General features: G+C 48.2%; 1 protein-coding gene across 1 annotated transcript in view; it reads left to right on the top strand.

Annotated features, from left to right (window-relative positions):
- Window positions 1–16421, top strand: part of Fat2 (FAT atypical cadherin 2) — a 91879-nt gene that overhangs the window by 24295 nt on the left and 51163 nt on the right. Inside the window, exons 2-4 of the mRNA XM_021213675.2 lie at window positions 1757–5026; window positions 9756–10070; window positions 15457–15515. Coding sequence (XP_021069334.1) covers window positions 1768–5026; window positions 9756–10070; window positions 15457–15515 — 3633 coding nt within the window. The 5' untranslated portion in view covers window positions 1757–1767. The remainder of the gene's footprint in view (window positions 1–1756; window positions 5027–9755; window positions 10071–15456; window positions 15516–16421) is intronic.

Raw genomic sequence — 16421 nt, 5'->3', positions numbered from 1 at the left:
TGAGTGCATATCAAGTGACTTTTTTTGTTATTGGGTTACCTCACTCAGGATGATATCCTCCAGATACATTCATTTGCCCAAGAATTTCATAAATTGATTGTTTTTAATCGATGAGTAAAAACAATTGTGTAAATGTACCACATTTTCTGTATCCATTCCTCTAGTGAGGGACATCTGGGTTCTTTCCAGCTTCTGGCTATTATAAATAAGGCTGCTGTGAACATAGTGGAGCATGTGTCCCTATTACCAGTTGGAACATCTTCTGGGTATATGCCCAGGAGAGGTATTGCTGGATCTTCTGATAGTACTATGTCCAATTTTCTGAGGAACTGCCAGACTGATTTCCAGAGTGGATGTCCAAGCTTGCAATCCCACCAGCAATGGAGGAGTGTTCCTCTTTTGCCACATCCTCGCCAGCATCTGCTGTCACTTGAATTTTTGATCTTAGCCATTCTACTGGTGTGAGGTGCATCCTTTCCATTCTTAATAATGGCTACTCTTGTTAAGATTTACCTCATCTAGATCTCTGCTAGATCCCTTACCTTCATTTCCCCCTTTAATTTACACAACACTGCTATAAGATAGAGTCACTCACCCTTTTTTTTTTTTTTTTTCTTTTTTAAAGATAGGGTCTCATGTTGCCTAGCCTGGCCTCAAACTTGATATGTAAATAAGGATGACCTTGAACTTCTGATCCCTCTTCCTCTATCTCTTGTGCGCTAGGATTACAGGCATGCACCACCGTACGGAAGTGTTAGTATGAAATCCAGAGTTTCATGCATGTTATGCAAGCAACTCTATTGATTTAACCATATCTTCAACCCTAAATAATACACAAACATATATATCATATTACTTTAAGTCATATGTGTATGTATGTGTCGACGTGTGGGCTTGTGTAAGTGAGTGTGGATGCCTGCACGAGGCCAAAAGAAGGTGTCAGAGTCCCCGGAGCTGGAGTTAGATGTAATTGTGAACTGCCTGATGTGGGCACTGGGAGCCAAACTCTGGTCCTCTGGGAGAGCAGTATACACTTTTAACCTCTGAGACATCTTCACCAGCACCACCTACATACTATTTTCATCCCTATGTTATGGAATAAGGAATCACGGTTCACAGGGGTCAGGGACTTGCTGGAGGGTTAACCACTTAGCCAATGGAGAGCGGAGGCTGAGATCCAGGTACCCTGGTGCCAGATCTGGATCCTGATGATAGTGCTTGTCTGTATAGTCTCCGCGTGAACAGATGCAGTTCATTCCGGCCCTGGCTCAGCATCAGTGGATGGGGTCTTACATGGACAAACTGCTAAGTTTGTGTCCTTGGCTAAGAGGTGGAACAATTTTACCTTCTCAAGGTAGCCACAAAGTTTCCTGGGGGGGGGGTTCTAGGAGAAGCCAATCAAAACTAGGATGTATGCACAGGGTGCCGCTGAGAGAATATGTCCAGCTGTCTGTGCTCAGACGCAGCGTAAGTCAGACGGAGCCTCTGCCTTATGGGTGGAGAGCAGGTTAACTGCGCTTTTTTACTCTTCGTCCTCCATTGCGCTATTGGAAGGGGGATCTGGATCTGGGGGAATGGGAGGAGGAATAAAAGAGGGTAACAAGGGGGAAGATGATCACATACATTATATTCATGTGTGAAAATGCATTAAGCCAGTCATTAAGTACAGTTAACATATGCTTTCAAAAGAGAACGAAGCATGGTGATGGGTGCTGTCTCCTCTCTGACCTGAACCCTTTCCCTCTTCTTATCCAAGAGCTTTTCACCATGACGCTTGTCCTGCTGGGTCTAGCCGTCGTATTGCTCCACCATGCAGCCTGTGAGAAGCCCCTAGAAGGAACCATCACCCCCTTGACTTGGCGCTTCACACATTCCCTGTACAATGCCACCATTTATGAGAACTCTGCTCCCAAGACCTATGTGGAGAGCCCAGTGAAGATGGGCATGTATCTGGCAGAGCCCCACTGGGTGGTGAAGTACCGGATCATCTCCGGGGATGCGGCTGGAGTATTTAAGACTGAGGAGCACGTGGTGGGCAACTTCTGCTTTCTGAGAATAAGGACCAAGAGCAGCAACACGGCGCTTCTCAACCGGGAGGTGCGAGACAGCTACACGCTCGTCGTGCAAGCCTCAGATAAGAGTCTGGAGTTTGAAGCGCTGACCCAAGTGGTGGTCCACATCCTGGACCAGAATGACCTGAAGCCGCTCTTTTCCCCACCTTCCTACAGATTCACCATCTCCGAGGACAGGCCCCTCAAGAGCCCCATCTGCAAAGTGACTGCCACAGATGCCGATCTGGGCCAGAATGCCGAGTTCTATTACGCCTTTAATGCCAGGTCAGAGGTGTTTGCCATCCATCCCACCAGTGGGGTGGTCACTGTGGCTGGGAAACTGAATGTCACATGGCGAGGGAAGTATGAGCTCCAGGTGCTGGCTGTGGATCGCATGAGAAAAATCTCAGAGGGCAATGGGTTTGGCAACTTGGCTCCATTGGTAATTTATGTGGAGCCTGTACACAGGAAGCCCCCAGCTATCACCTTAGTGGTCCTGAATCCACCAGAGGGTGATGAAGGTGACATCTATGCCACTGTCACAGTGGATACCAATGGCTCAGGAGCTGAAGTAGATTCCCTGGAGGTGGTTGGTGGTGACCCTGGAAAGTACTTCAAAGTCGTCAAGTCCTACGCCCAAGGCAATGAGTTCAATTTGGTGGCAGTCAGGGACATTAACTGGGCGGAACACCTTCATGGCTTCAACATCAGCCTACAGACTCACAGTAGGAACAGATTTCCATCCCGCTCAGTCATCAGGGCTTTCCATCTCCCACCATCCACGCTGGCCAACCTCAGATTCGAGAAAGCCGTTTACAGAGTAAAGCTCAGCGAATTCGCTCCTCCCGGAAGCCGCGTGGCATTGGTGAAGGTCACTACGGCCCTCCCCACTTTGCGTTATGCTCTAAAACCATCCTCAGGCAGCACAGTGTTCAAGTTGAATGCTTGCACAGGCCTGATCACCACCACGAAGCCTGTGGACTTCCATGAGCAAAACCAGTACCAGCTCCATGTTAAAACTTCCCTGGGTCAGGCCACCACCACCGTGATCATTGATGTCGTGGACTGTAACAACCATGCCCCAGTCTTTAACAGATCATCCTATGAAGGTACCTTGGATGAGAACATCCCTCCTGGTACCAGTGTTTTGACTGTGACAGCCACAGACCGGGACCACGGGGACAATGGACACATCACCTATTCCATTGCTGGCCCCAAAGCTGTGCCATTCTCTATTGACCCTTACCTGGGGGTCATCTCCACCACTAAACCCATGGACTATGAACTCATGAAGAGAATTTATACCTTTCGGGTCCGAGCATCAGACTGGGGGTCCCCTTTTCGCCAGGAGAAGGAGGTGTCCGTCTCTCTGAGGCTCAAGAATTTGAACGACAACCAGCCTATGTTTGAGGAAGTCAACTGCACTGTGTCCCTCCGTCAAGACGCGCCGGTCGGGAAATCGATAATGGCTGTGTCTGCAATAGACATGGATGAACTTCAGAACCTAAAATATGAAATCGTGTCTGGCAATGAACAAGACTATTTCCATCTCAACCATTTCTCGGGAGTGATATCTCTCAAACGTTCTTTTATGAATCTCACTGCCGTTCGGCCCACCATCTATTCTTTGAAGATTACAGCCTCTGATGGCAAGAACTACGCCTCCCCCACAACTCTGAAAGTCACTGTGGTGAAGGACCCTCACTCTGAGGTCCCTGTACAGTGCGATAAAACGGGAGTGCTGACCCATATCACAAAAACCATTCTCCAGTCTGCTGGGCTTCAGGGCCAAGAGTCGGGTGAAGAAGAATTCACCTCCCTTGGCAACTATCAGATCAATCATCATGCTCCCCAGTTTGAGGACCACTTCCCCCAGTCCATTGACATTCTGGAGCAGGTTCCCGTCAACACCCCCTTAGCCCACCTGGCAGCCACTGATCCAGATCCTGGCTTTTATGGCAGACTGGTCTATGTGATCGCAGATGGCAATGAGGAAGGTTGTTTTGACATTGAGCTGGAGACCGGGCTGCTCACGGTGGCAGCAGCCTTGGACTATGAAACCACCAGCTTCTATGTCCTCAATGTGACTGTGTACGACCTGGGCACTCCTCCGAAGTCCTCCTGGAAGTTGTTGACAGTGACTGTGAAAGACTGGAATGATAACCCACCCAGGTTTCCCCCAGGTGGATACCAGCTCACCATTTCCGAGGACACAGAAGTTGGAACCACTGTTGCAGAGCTGAAGACAAGGGATGCCGACTCAGAGGACAACGGGAGGGTTCGCTACACCCTACTGACCCCTACAGAGAAGTTCTCTCTCCACCCACTCACTGGGGAGTTGGTTGTAACAGGACAGCTTGACAGGGAATCAGAGCCCCAGTACATACTCAAGGCAGAGGCCAGGGACCAGCCCATGAAGGGCCACCAGCTCTTCTCTGTCACCGACTTGATAGTCACGTTGGAGGATATCAATGACAACCCTCCCCAGTGTATCACAGAGCACAGTAGCCTGAAGGTGCCAGAGGACATGCCCCTTGGGACAGTCTTGACATTCCTAGATGCCTCTGACCCTGACCTGGGCCCTGCAGGTGAAGTGAAATATATCCTGGTGGATGATGTCCACGGAACCTTCCGGGTGGACCCGATGACTGGCGCCCTGAGTCTGGAAAAGGAGTTGGACTTTGAGAGGCGGGCTGGTTACAATCTGAGCTTTTGGGCCAGTGACAGTGGGAGGCCTCTAGCCCGCAGGACCCTCTGCCACGTAGAAGTGTTAGTCATGGATGTAAATGAGAATCTCCATTCTCCCCACTTTTCGTCCTTTGTATACCAGGGCCGGGTGCAGGAGAACAGCCCTGCTGGGACCCAGGTGATGGTAGTCACAGCTCAGGATGACGACAGTGGCTTGGATGGAGAGCTCCAGTACTTCCTACGGGCTGGCACTGGCCTGGAAGCCTTCAGCATCAACCAAGATACAGGTACTGGGGTGAGGTACATGGAGAGGCAGGGCCTGAAGGACAATGAATGAACAGAGCGCAGGGACAAGTGGAGATTCACCCTTCTGCTCCTTGTATTTTAAGTCTGTCTTTATGAGGATTTTTATGGCAGACTTTGTAGATTCACACCCATATATATGCATGTGTAAAATGCATACTGTATGTGTATAATAGACATATATCCCATTTATAAAAGTGATGCATGATAGCTATACATTTTTTCCTTGTTTTAAAGTTGTTTGTTTGTTTGTTTGTTTTTAAAGATTTACCTATTTTATTTGTGTGAATACACTGTAGCTGTCTTCAGACACACCAGAAGAGGGCATCAGATCCCATTACAGATGGTTGTCAGCCACCAGGGGATTGCTGGGAATTGAACTCAGGACCTCTGGAAGAGCAGCTGGTGCTCTTAACTGCAGAGCCCTCCCTCCAGCCTCCCCTTTTTATCTTTGAGACTACAATTTAATTACATTTCTCCTTTCCTCTTCTCCCTCCAAACTCTCCCATATATGCCTCCTTGCTCTCCTTAAAACTGTGGCCTCTTTTTGTTTCTTCACTAATTGCTATTGCATGCATATATGTATATGCACATACATGTATATTTCTAAATATAACCTATCCGCATATGTAATGCTACCTGCATGTATGTATATGGTTCAGGGCTGACCATTTGGCACTGGACAACCAGTTGGTCTGCTTTTCCCTGGGGAAGGCAGACCACTCCCAGGCTTCTTTAGCTGCCTATACTTCTGTGTGTAGAAGTCTTGTGGCCTTCTCTCCATCCAGTTTGGCACATATGCTCACTGGTGTCCTCCTTGTCCAGCTTACATTTGGGCGGTCATGTTGGTGAGACACCATGGGTGTAGCTTCTCATATTACTAGGAAACACGATCTCAGAGTAAACTCCCTGACTTTCTGCCTCTCACAGTCTTTCTAACCCCATCTTCTACAAAGTTCCCTGAGCCTCAGGTGCAGGAGTGCTTTGTAGATGTATCTGCAGTGACTGGGCTCCACCACTCTGCATTTTGATAGGTTGTGGTTTTCTGTAATGATCCCCATCTGTTGCAAAGAGACGCTTCTTTGATGAGGGAGGAAGACATATCTGTGGGAAAAGGGACAAATGCATAGATTGTTGTTGGGGATTATGCTGGTTTAGTAAATTAGTGGTTGTCGATTCTTCTCCAGTGTCTATGATTTCATCATTAGCACTGAGTAGTCAGCGAGGTCTCCAGGATCAATCATGGCCTCCCTCTTGCTGAGCAGGTCTTAAGTCCAATTAGAGAGCTTTTAGTCACCACCAAGGTATACTTGCCACTATTAGGGTTATTGTGCCATGGTGTTTGCTGATGTGGTTCGTGGGCATAACAGCTGGGTAGGACTGTTGGTCGCCTCCCTCCTTTGGATGCCTGCATGGTGCTTCCTGGTCCCACGGAAGCTCGTCCTCTCAGGGAGGAGGCTTTTAGGTCAGCTCCAGCTCAGGGTTCTCTGGGCTCTGTTTTTGGAAGAACATGGTGTCTTCAGTAATAAGGACTTACCTTTCACCTCCGGTACGTTCCAAGGGCAACAGCAATAGGCTCTGTGTTCTGAGAGTCTCTTGAACAGCCCTGGCCAGCAATACAAAAGAAGGCTTCTTATGTCTGGTGTTGGGGGTTTGTTCTGTTGGTCTTTGGCTCTTGGAGGAATCCCGGTCGGTCCAGATGACAAAGGTTCACTACACACCGAATCATATGTACTATAGGTGTTTGAGGTTTTTGTTTGTTTTTCAGTAAACAGTTAATGGTGTGATTTCTTATAGCTTTTTAAGACATACTCATTTGTTACTTTCCGTACCTCCCTTTCTTCTGGATTAATCTCCGTCCTCTTGTACCCCGCTCTTCCTCTTTGCCTTCCTCCCACCTGCCTCTGCATTTTACTCTCTCTTTCCTCAGAGATGCTCTCCTTTCCCATCTCTCGGATCAGATCCTGTGTACACTGCTCTCCCCCACTACATTGCTCCCCAAGCCCCACATCCTGGCAATGATGCAGTTTTATTTTCCTGGTTTCTGTGGCTACTATGGGGCTATGTACTCACGAATGAAGGTTAGGAGCTTGGAGCCTTCGAGAAGAGAGACTGTGCACCATTTGTCCTTCTTGGTCTGGGTTACGGCCATCATTATTTTTTTTTCCTAGTTCCATCCATGTACCTGCAAAGCTCATGATTTCATTTTTCTTTAGAGGTGAAGAGTAGCCCATTGTATGTACAAAGCATGTTTTCACCATACCCTCATCATTTGAAGGACATGAATGGTTGTTTCTATGTCCTAGCTATTGTGCATACAGCAGCAATGAACATGGCAGAGCGAGTGTCTGTGGAGTAGGATGTGGTGTCCTTTGGGCGTGTACTGGCAGCCATATACCAGAGTCAAAGAGTCCATTTACTTGAGCTTTTGGAGAATTCTCTACACTGATTTCCATAGTGGCTGTGCCAGTTTGCAACCCCCGAATCCCCTCCAACATTTGCTGCCGGCACTTCCGGTTGATCAGCACTTCCAGTTGATCTTTGCCATTCTGGTCAATGTTAGATGAAAATGCAGAAGTTGTGTTGTTGTCTATTTCCCTAATTTCTGGAGATGATGAAAATTTTTTTGAGATGTTTCTTAGTCACTTTTTCCTTCTTTTGAAAACTCTCTGCTCAGAGTCAAGACCCATTTTTGAATGAGTTGTTAGGATTTTTTTTTTTTAAAAAGCTTGTTTGTTTGTTTGTTTGTTTGAGTTCTTTATATAGTCTGGATATTAATCCTCTTTCAGACATATAGCTGACAAAGATTCCCTCTTATTCTATGGGTTTCCTCTTCAGCCAGATGGGAGGTTATGTGGGTGTGCAAAAACTTTGGAGTTATGAAGTCCTATTTGTCAGTGGTTGATTGTAATTCACGGAAGTGGCCGTTCGATGCAGGAAGTCCTTTCTTCCACCTGTATCACACAGGCACTGCCTGCACGTTCTTCTGACAGGTTCAGTGTTTCGGCTTTCAAACTTATGTCTTTGGTTAGTCTGGGATTAGTTTTGGGGCAATGTAGTAGAGACGGGTGTGAGTTCATTCTTCTGCATGTGGACCCCCAGTTTTTCCAGGGCTATCTGTGGAAGATGGTTTCTTTTCTCTAGCATATGCTAATGGTGTTTTCATGAAATATTAAATAACCGGTACTCACGTTTGGGTCTCTGGTTTTTGTTTCTTTGCTCTCTATATGTCTGTCTTTGTGCCAATGCCATATTGTTTTATTGCTGTGGTTCTGTAATAATATCTTAAGGTCTGAAGTTGTAGTTTGTTTCCAGGGTGAGGAGTAGCGTGGTGGGGAGAGTATTCCATTTAGTAGTCTCTAGATCCAGCTCTCTTAATCTCTGTTCCTCCTCCTCCTCCTCCTGCTCCTCCTCTTCCTCCTCCTCCCCTCACCCTTCTCCTCCTCCTCTGGCTGGCCTGGAACTCACTCTGCAGACCAGGCTGGCCTCGGTCTCACAGAGATTCCCCTGCCTCTGCCTCCTGTGTGCTGAGACACGCATTACGTTTACCCCCCAGCTCTTCCTCTTACTATATAATCATGACCAAATTTATGCTTCCTCTCTGGGCCTCAGTTTCTCCATTTGTTACTTCTGGCCTGCTGTGCTCTGATTGTGAATCTAGACCCTGGCCCCCCCACCCCCACCCCCATGCAGACCCCATCAGCTGAGAGTGACCAGTGAGAACTTAAGGGATGGATGGGCTGTGGCACTGTTAGAGCCTCATGCTCTAGATCAGAGCTGGCCCTTATAGACAGTGTGTAGAGTAAATGGACCAAAAAAAAAAATCCAGCTAAGGCCCTAAGATCAGGAAGTGACAAAGCAGGGAACAGGAATGTATTCCTCAAACCCCTAACCAGCAATTTGAAAATCTACCAGGATTTAAAGACTAGTGGAATCAGGTCAAGGCCAGCTATAGGCCATCTCACAGAATGTGAAGGGACTAGCTGGCACTTGGGTTGAAGGAGCTGGTGGAATCTGATAAACTACTGTCTCCTGGGAGCCTTGCATATGTCTGTCTGTCAGAAGTGAGGGACTGTTCTAGCAGAGAAAAGCTGAGAGGTTCTGCTAAGTGGACATCCGCCTTAGCATCTTCCACCTCATACTGACAGCCCTACCCTCTTTCCCTGAACTTCCTGTCAACCTTCTTTCCACATACAGATCAGTAGACGTTGGGTGAGGTGAACTTTTTCTTTTTTATTTACTTATGTGTGTGCAGTGTGTGTGTGTGTGTATGTGTGTGTGTGTACACCTGTGTGTATGTATATCTATATATGCATTCATGTGTGTGTGTGTGTGCACTGGACATACATGTGTGAGTGTGTCCATAGACATTTGGGCAGACACATCCAAGACCCAGGTTGGTAAATTAGGCTTCATCCTCTATTGACCTCCGCTTCATTGTTTGAGACAGTCATTACAGAACCCAGAGCTCACTGCTGCAGCTAGACTGGCAGCCAACAAGCCCCACAGACTCCTCTGTCTCTGCCACGCCTCCTCCCTAGTGCCGGGAATCATGGGTACATGGCACCATACCCAGTTTTTATGTAGGGGCTAGAGATCAGGTCCTTATACAGCAGAGACTTCACTGAGTCACCTCCCCAGCCCTGGGTAGGGTGGTTTCTAAAGCCTCTCTGAGATCTCAGTATATTGAGTTTGACCACTTGCTGTCCCCAGGAACGCTCGAGACTCTGGCACCCCTGGACCGAGAATTTGCACCCTACTACTGGTTGACGGTATTAGCTGTGGACAGAGGTTCCGTCCCCCTCTCTGCTGTCACTGAAGTCTACATTGAGGTTACAGACATCAATGACAACATTCCCTCCATGTCTAGACCTGTGTTCTACCCCTCTGTCCAGGAAGATGCCCCCTTGGGTACCTCTGTGCTTCAGCTGGAGGCCTGGGACCCAGACCTCAGCTCTCAAGGGAAGCTGACCTTCAACCTCACCAGTGGGAACCACATGGGACATTTCATCGTTCATCCATTCACAGGTGAGGCCCAGAAAGCTGGAGGGTCAGGGATATATAGATCTACAAGGCAGTTTCTTGGAGTGTTCCTGAGGTGGCATCAGGGCCACCTGCAAACAGGTCGGAAATTCCAGTTCTCGGGCCCCTCACTAGGCCTGTCAAATCCATATTTGGAGGGCAGACTCCAGAAATGTATGTTTTTAGCAATGCAAGCGCGGCATGGTGATGGGTGCCAAAGTTAAGGAACATTTCACCAATGCCCATCTCCACCTAAGGAGGATGTGTTAAAAATCGTTCTTGTCTTGGAGTCCAACACATGTCCCAGAGGTCAAGCTGAACTTAGTTCAGGCTCTTGGATGCTCTCAAACTGACCTTTCCCCCTAGTCAGAACCATCATTGGCCTTTGTTCTACTTTATCTCTGTTGCTGTAATAAAAACCACTCTGATCAGGAGCAACTTATGGGAGAAAGGGTTTATTCAATAAATATACTTTCTTGGTTTAGACTTCCAGGTCACACTCTGTCACTGAGGGAAGCCAGGGTAGGAATTCAAGGCAGGAGCCGTAGAGGAGCAGTCGACAGGCTGGCCCTCTGCCTTGCTCACGGGCTCAGGCATACCTAGCTTTCTTTATGCTGTCCAGGACCACCTGTCCAGAAAATGGTGCTACTCCACAGTGAGCTGGACTGTCCTGCATCCATGAAATATCAAGCCAGTCCTCCACAGACACGTACACAGGTCAATTTGATCTAAGCAATTCCTCAATTGAGGCTTTTCTTTCAGATGACTCTAGGCTGTGTCAAGTCAACAAGCAAAGCTCACTAGGACAGTCCCTATTGCAGACAAGTCTCAAACCTGCCCATGAAACACTAACGACTGTCATCCCACTCATGTCCCATCAGCCTTCTCACAGGCCAAGGGTGGTCAGAAGGTTCAGAGGAATCCAGGGGTCAGCCCGTTGCAGCAACCAGCTGCGGAGAGCACCCCCACCCCCAAAGATATCTTACTCAACTCAGAAATTTAAAGTACAAATTTGCCAACTTGTAGTCCACATTGGCGAATTCCACAGAACATTCCAGATCTCCGGATGTTCTTCAGAAACTGCATGCTCTGACTGTAGCACCAGGACACTCCATAAAATTGACCACACTTCCCTCACATTCTCTGAGGGCCACAGTATACCAGAGGCTGACAGCAGCTCACTGAGCAGATCCCACGGACATTCTTTGGTCCCACAGTCCCTTCTCCCACCCCTGTTGTCTTAGTCCCAGCCTGCCTCCTCCAGTTGTGGCACCTGTCATTCTTGTTCCCACTGGAGTCTGACAGAGGCTACAGGCCTCCTGGAAGGAAGGCTGACCTTTGCATGTGGCCCAATCTTTCCCACCACAATACACTCTTTCTGCAGAAGGACAGACTGTAGAGGGGGAAGGGAGCGTGTTTGTGGGCTTTCCCAGGAGCCCCAGGGAGAAGTGGGACAAAGAGTAGGTAAGGGATGCTAGTATCTTTGACAATGAAGACTTTGGTGAGAGCCTAACCTTTGACCTCAGGCTATAGACACATCCTCTTCTCTCTCTGAGCTGAGAGAACTTTTCTTTTAGAAAACAGGTCCAAGCAGGTTCTCCCCTCAGGCTCACCCCATGTCCCCAAGGTACCACACCCACAACCCTGTGCCCCACTCCTCTTTCCACAAGAGTGAGGAGATGGATCCCTCACCTAAGGCATGAACGCCTCAGCTTCTCCCAATTGCTCTTCTATTTACTGTCAACAGTGCTCTGGCAGCGGGCCTGGCCTGATGCCCTTGCAGGCAGGTTCCTCCTAGCTTTCCTGCAGCCGGGCAGAAGAAATCGTGACTGACTAGTGGGGAGTCTTACTTTTAGCACAAGATTCACATCCACCACCAGCCCCAACCCACCTTCCCCATGGAAACCACCTTACCATTCCACATCCCCACCACAGAAGCCTGGCAGGTTTCTCTGTGTTCTCCCAGTAAAGCAAGGGTCCCCTGTGTCCTGCAGGCTGGTACCTTAATGGGCCCCCTGACCTCTCTGGCTTTGCTGTATCCCTCCCACCAGACCTCTTTTGGCTCCATCAATGTCAACATTAAACCCACAGGTCTCGTCTTAAAGGGAATAAGAGAGAGTTGACTCTGGAGACATCGTGTGTGACTGTAGCCTGGGAACACAGATTTAGGTTACCCCAATCAAATCCCACATTCAAATGTGGGCGCAGTTTCACAGGGTTTTATAGTTTTACGGAACAAAGAAAGTCATAAATCTAGGCAGCTTTAAGATATATTGGCGGGGACACCAGAGAGGCAGATACATCAAAATGGGGAAGCTTTTGTTTATAGACCCAAGATACTATCTGATGACATTCTTCACTCCTGGATTGGTGGAAGCTGGTGTTCTGCTAAGTTAACGGCTTCTAAGACATTTTTTATTTATTACCATGAGGTATTAGTTCAGAGTGGGCCAGGGAATGGCTGCTCCAGAAGGCTCAATTAGCCCAGGATAAAGTGATTAGCCTCTGAACCTACAAAGTTCCAGTCTCTCCACAGGACTGAAATTCCAACTAGTCGGGCCAGTCTCTGCAGACACACACTCCTTCCAGGGGATGTTGTTGTTGTTGTTGTTGATGATGATGTCTAGATATTGTTCCTTCAGGAATTTTTGTTCACAGCTGCTTCGGACCATAGAAGCTCTTAACATGGGTTTTGCCACATGCTGCAGGAGTCTCTCCCTGTTCTCTTACTATGTAGTCCTGGCTGGCCTAGAACTTGCTAAGGAGAACAGTCTGACCTTGAACTCACCGAGAACTGCCTGCCTCTGCCTGCCTAGTGCTGTGGTTAAAAGCTTGGCTGGCTACATGTCAGACTTCCACTCTCTTTTTGTCTGTGTGGCCTCTGGTCTCCCACAGAGACCAGACAGATAGTCCCTAATACATAACAAACATGCTGGTACCGCTAATATACCACTCAGCCCACCGTACTCATTCAAGTAATTGTTCTGCTACTCCGTCACCACTGACCTTCCACGGGTCCTTAAAATGGAAAGCTAACTGCTTTTGCCAGCCAGAGCATCTTCAGTACCTGGCGGTGCCACAGGTTACAGTACAGGCTCCCTAAGCAATTGCTAAATGGATGAATGAGTCCTTGTGGATGACCCATGCATGTACCCAGCAAATGCTTAATGAAGAGGTCTCCCCCGAGAGGCCTTAGAGCCTCATGCTGTGGGGAGATGTAAAGAGAAATAAGATCTGCTTCCTGGTCTCAGGAAGCCAGCTCACCAGGCTCATGACACTGTAGGAACAGCAGAAAGAGTACATGCTGTATGTAGGCAGGCGCTGTGACTGCGCAGGGCAGGGGGAAAAGCTGCTGGGTGTGGCCAAGCTGCAGAGGACTAAGGGGGGCAGGGCAGGTGATAAGCAGTGTAGGAGGGGACAAGGACAAGGAGGGTAGCCTGAGAACTTTCTAGTTGGGAGGAAGATGAGGCTTTCATTGTGGCTAGAAGCCATGGTTTGGAGATAGCCCATTCCCACCAGTTATAACTGGCGGGATCTTGAGAAAGTTTCTGGGCCCCTCTTTTAGTCCATTGCATGCTGCTCTGATTGAGTACCTCAGGCTGGGTAATTGATAAGGAACATAGGATTATTTAGCCTGTGGTTCTGGAGGCTGAGATGTCCAAGAGTATGGCACTGGCCCCTTGCGGGGGCACCATGCTGTAGGATAGCATGGTGAAGTATAGAGTGTGTTAGGTCTTCTCTTGCTATAAAGCCATTAATACACTCACGGGGACTCTACTCTCGTGACTTCATCTAATCCCAATTACCTCCTGAGAGCCCATTTGCAAATCCCATTCAGCTATGGATAGACCCGGGTATGGTGTCACATGCCTATAGACTCAGGCAGGAAGATCAGGGTGCAAGGGCAGACTCAGCTACAGGGTGTATGAGTCAGTACCAGGACAGCATGGGTTACGTACATAGAGAGTCTTGTCTCAAAAAGCCAAAGTAGATGAACAGTAATCTGGGGATAATAGTTACAACATGTGAACTTTTGAAAGTAATATCCACGCTAAGCCCTGGTTTGTACTTAAGTTTCCACCAGTAAAATACAACCATCCCGACTGCTTCCTAGCAGGCTGTGGGTCCTGACTGAATTAGTATGGAGCACAATAGCTATAGAAAAGACTTAGAAGAAAGCCTGACACATAAAGGGTCAGCAACATTGGCTCTGTGATGCTGAAGGACAGAGGAGTGGGGACATTTGGATGAACAAGTCGTTGGGGGAGAGCCCTAGACTTCAGTGGATCAAGTAGTGAAGGAGCAGAAATCCCTCAGAGGGGACTTAACAGCTGTTGATAACTTGTCTGGGGGCACAGGGAGAGGGAAGTCTATCCCTGAGGTGGGGTGATGGGAAAACTAAGTTTGGAGGACAAAAGGAATGATAGTTAAATCAACAGAGTCACCTGGGAGAACTCAGTGGGTATTTCCCATCCTTGTTTGTTTGTTTGTTTGTTTGTTTGTTTTTCGAGATAGGGTTTCTCTGTGTAGCCCTGGCTGTCCTGGAACTCACTTTGTAGACCAGGCTGGCCTTGAACCCAGAAATCTGCCTGCCTCTGCCTCCCAAGTGCTGGGATTAAAGGCGTGCACCACCATGCCCGGCTTGTATTTCCCACCCTTATGTGGGGGTTCACCAGGCCTTTGAAGGAACTCAGCCATAGCTCACCGTCATGCGCATTCCTTGGGAATCCAGACACCGATGTCAAAGAGAGACTTGAAGGTAGTCCAGAGAGTGGCAACTCAGGAGGTCACAGAGCAGCAGTTTCAGGAGCATGGACCCCCTAAGGGGTCAGGGGGGAGAGCAAGTCCAAAGACAGAGACAAAATAGAGCTGAGCATGGTGGTTGTATACCAGGGTCCTCAGCACCCAGAGGCTGAACCTGGCACGCGGCCGGGCAAGCTGCTGATCCTGTGTGGGTCGCTGAGGTTTGGGTCCGTCGCTCATGCCTCATGGTGAGAGTGGACTTATTTTTTTTAAAGATGTATTTATTTATTTATTTATTTATTTATTTATTTATTTATTTATTTATTTATTATATGTAAGTACACTGTAGCTGGTCTTCAGACATCCCAGAAGAAGGCATCGGATCTCATTACGGATGGTTGTGAGCCACCATGTGGTTGCTGGGATTTGAACTTAGGACCTCTGGAAGAGCAGTCAGTGCTCTTACCTGCTGAGCCATCTCTCCAGTCCGAGAGTGGACTTATGAGGGAACTTCAGTTAGTCCATTTTCTGTCCATCTCTCCCACCTTCTCAGCATCCCTGTTTTGTTGTGTGTAATTCTGAACCTGCCCCAGTGACAAGGCCCTGGGAGCCCTTTGTTTATCTCTCCCTCTCTCCATCCCTTTTCCAGGTCTCCTGTCCACTGCCAAGCAGCTGGACCGAGAGAACAAAGATGAGTATGTCCTGGAGGTGAGTGGTGGGAAGCTGGGAACTGCCTTTGAAAGCCTCCAAAGGAAGCTGGACTCTAGGCAGTCAGCTGTATGCTGTGGATGAGGTTAGGTTGGGATGCTGGGGTAGGACAGGACAACCTATTTCATTCTATTTCTGTGGCTGGTGGTAAAGATCTGTAGGTCTTCGCCAGCTCTTCCTGCTGAGGAGGAGAGGATTCTGAAACCTTATCCAGACAGGGCAGGAAGCCTGAGTTAACTAGTAATGGCTGAACGAAATGCGTGGTGTGTGTGTGTGTATGTGTGTGTGTGTGTGTGTGGTGTGTGGTGTGGTCTAGTTTCTAGCTCATCCCTCCCGGCTTGGGAGAGCAAACCACTTAATGGTCCTTCACAAGATTTGATACAGGGCCAGAAGACAATTTCTTTGTCTTCTAGATCTGAGTTCTTGCTAAGGTGTCTTCCCAAGATCACCCTACTACAAGGCTTCCACGGTGCTCTAGAGAGGAGTAAATTAGTCGAGATTACAAACCTAGCTATTTCTCTCCCGAGCAGCCCATACCCTGCCAGGCATCTCTTCTGGCCTTAAGGCCACCCATAGGGTAGGATGCATATTCCTTAGCAGATTGGAGATCATTCTGCTTTTCTATGCTATAGGCTCTGAAATTCTCCTTCCTTTTGAAATACTGGGGCACCACACCTGTGATCCCAGCTATTTAGGATCACAAGTTCAAAGCCAGTCTGGGCTACAGAGGGAATTCAAAGCAGTCTGTAAATTTGGTGAGAGACCTTGTCCCAAGATAATAATAATAAAAAAAAATAGAGAAAAATGAGGATAGAGCATAGAGCAGGTATGAGGCTCTGGGTTGACATGCTTAAACAGAGAGAGAGAGAGAGAGAGAGAGAGAGAGAGAGAGAGAGAGAGAGAGAG

This window comes from Mus pahari, chromosome 14, assembly GCF_900095145.1.
Source record: "Mus pahari chromosome 14, PAHARI_EIJ_v1.1, whole genome shotgun sequence".
Classification (NCBI taxonomy): Eukaryota; Metazoa; Chordata; class Mammalia; order Rodentia; family Muridae; genus Mus; species Mus pahari.
The sequence above is the reverse complement of the archived record's forward strand: the minus strand, read 5'-3'. Positions and strand labels throughout refer to the sequence as shown.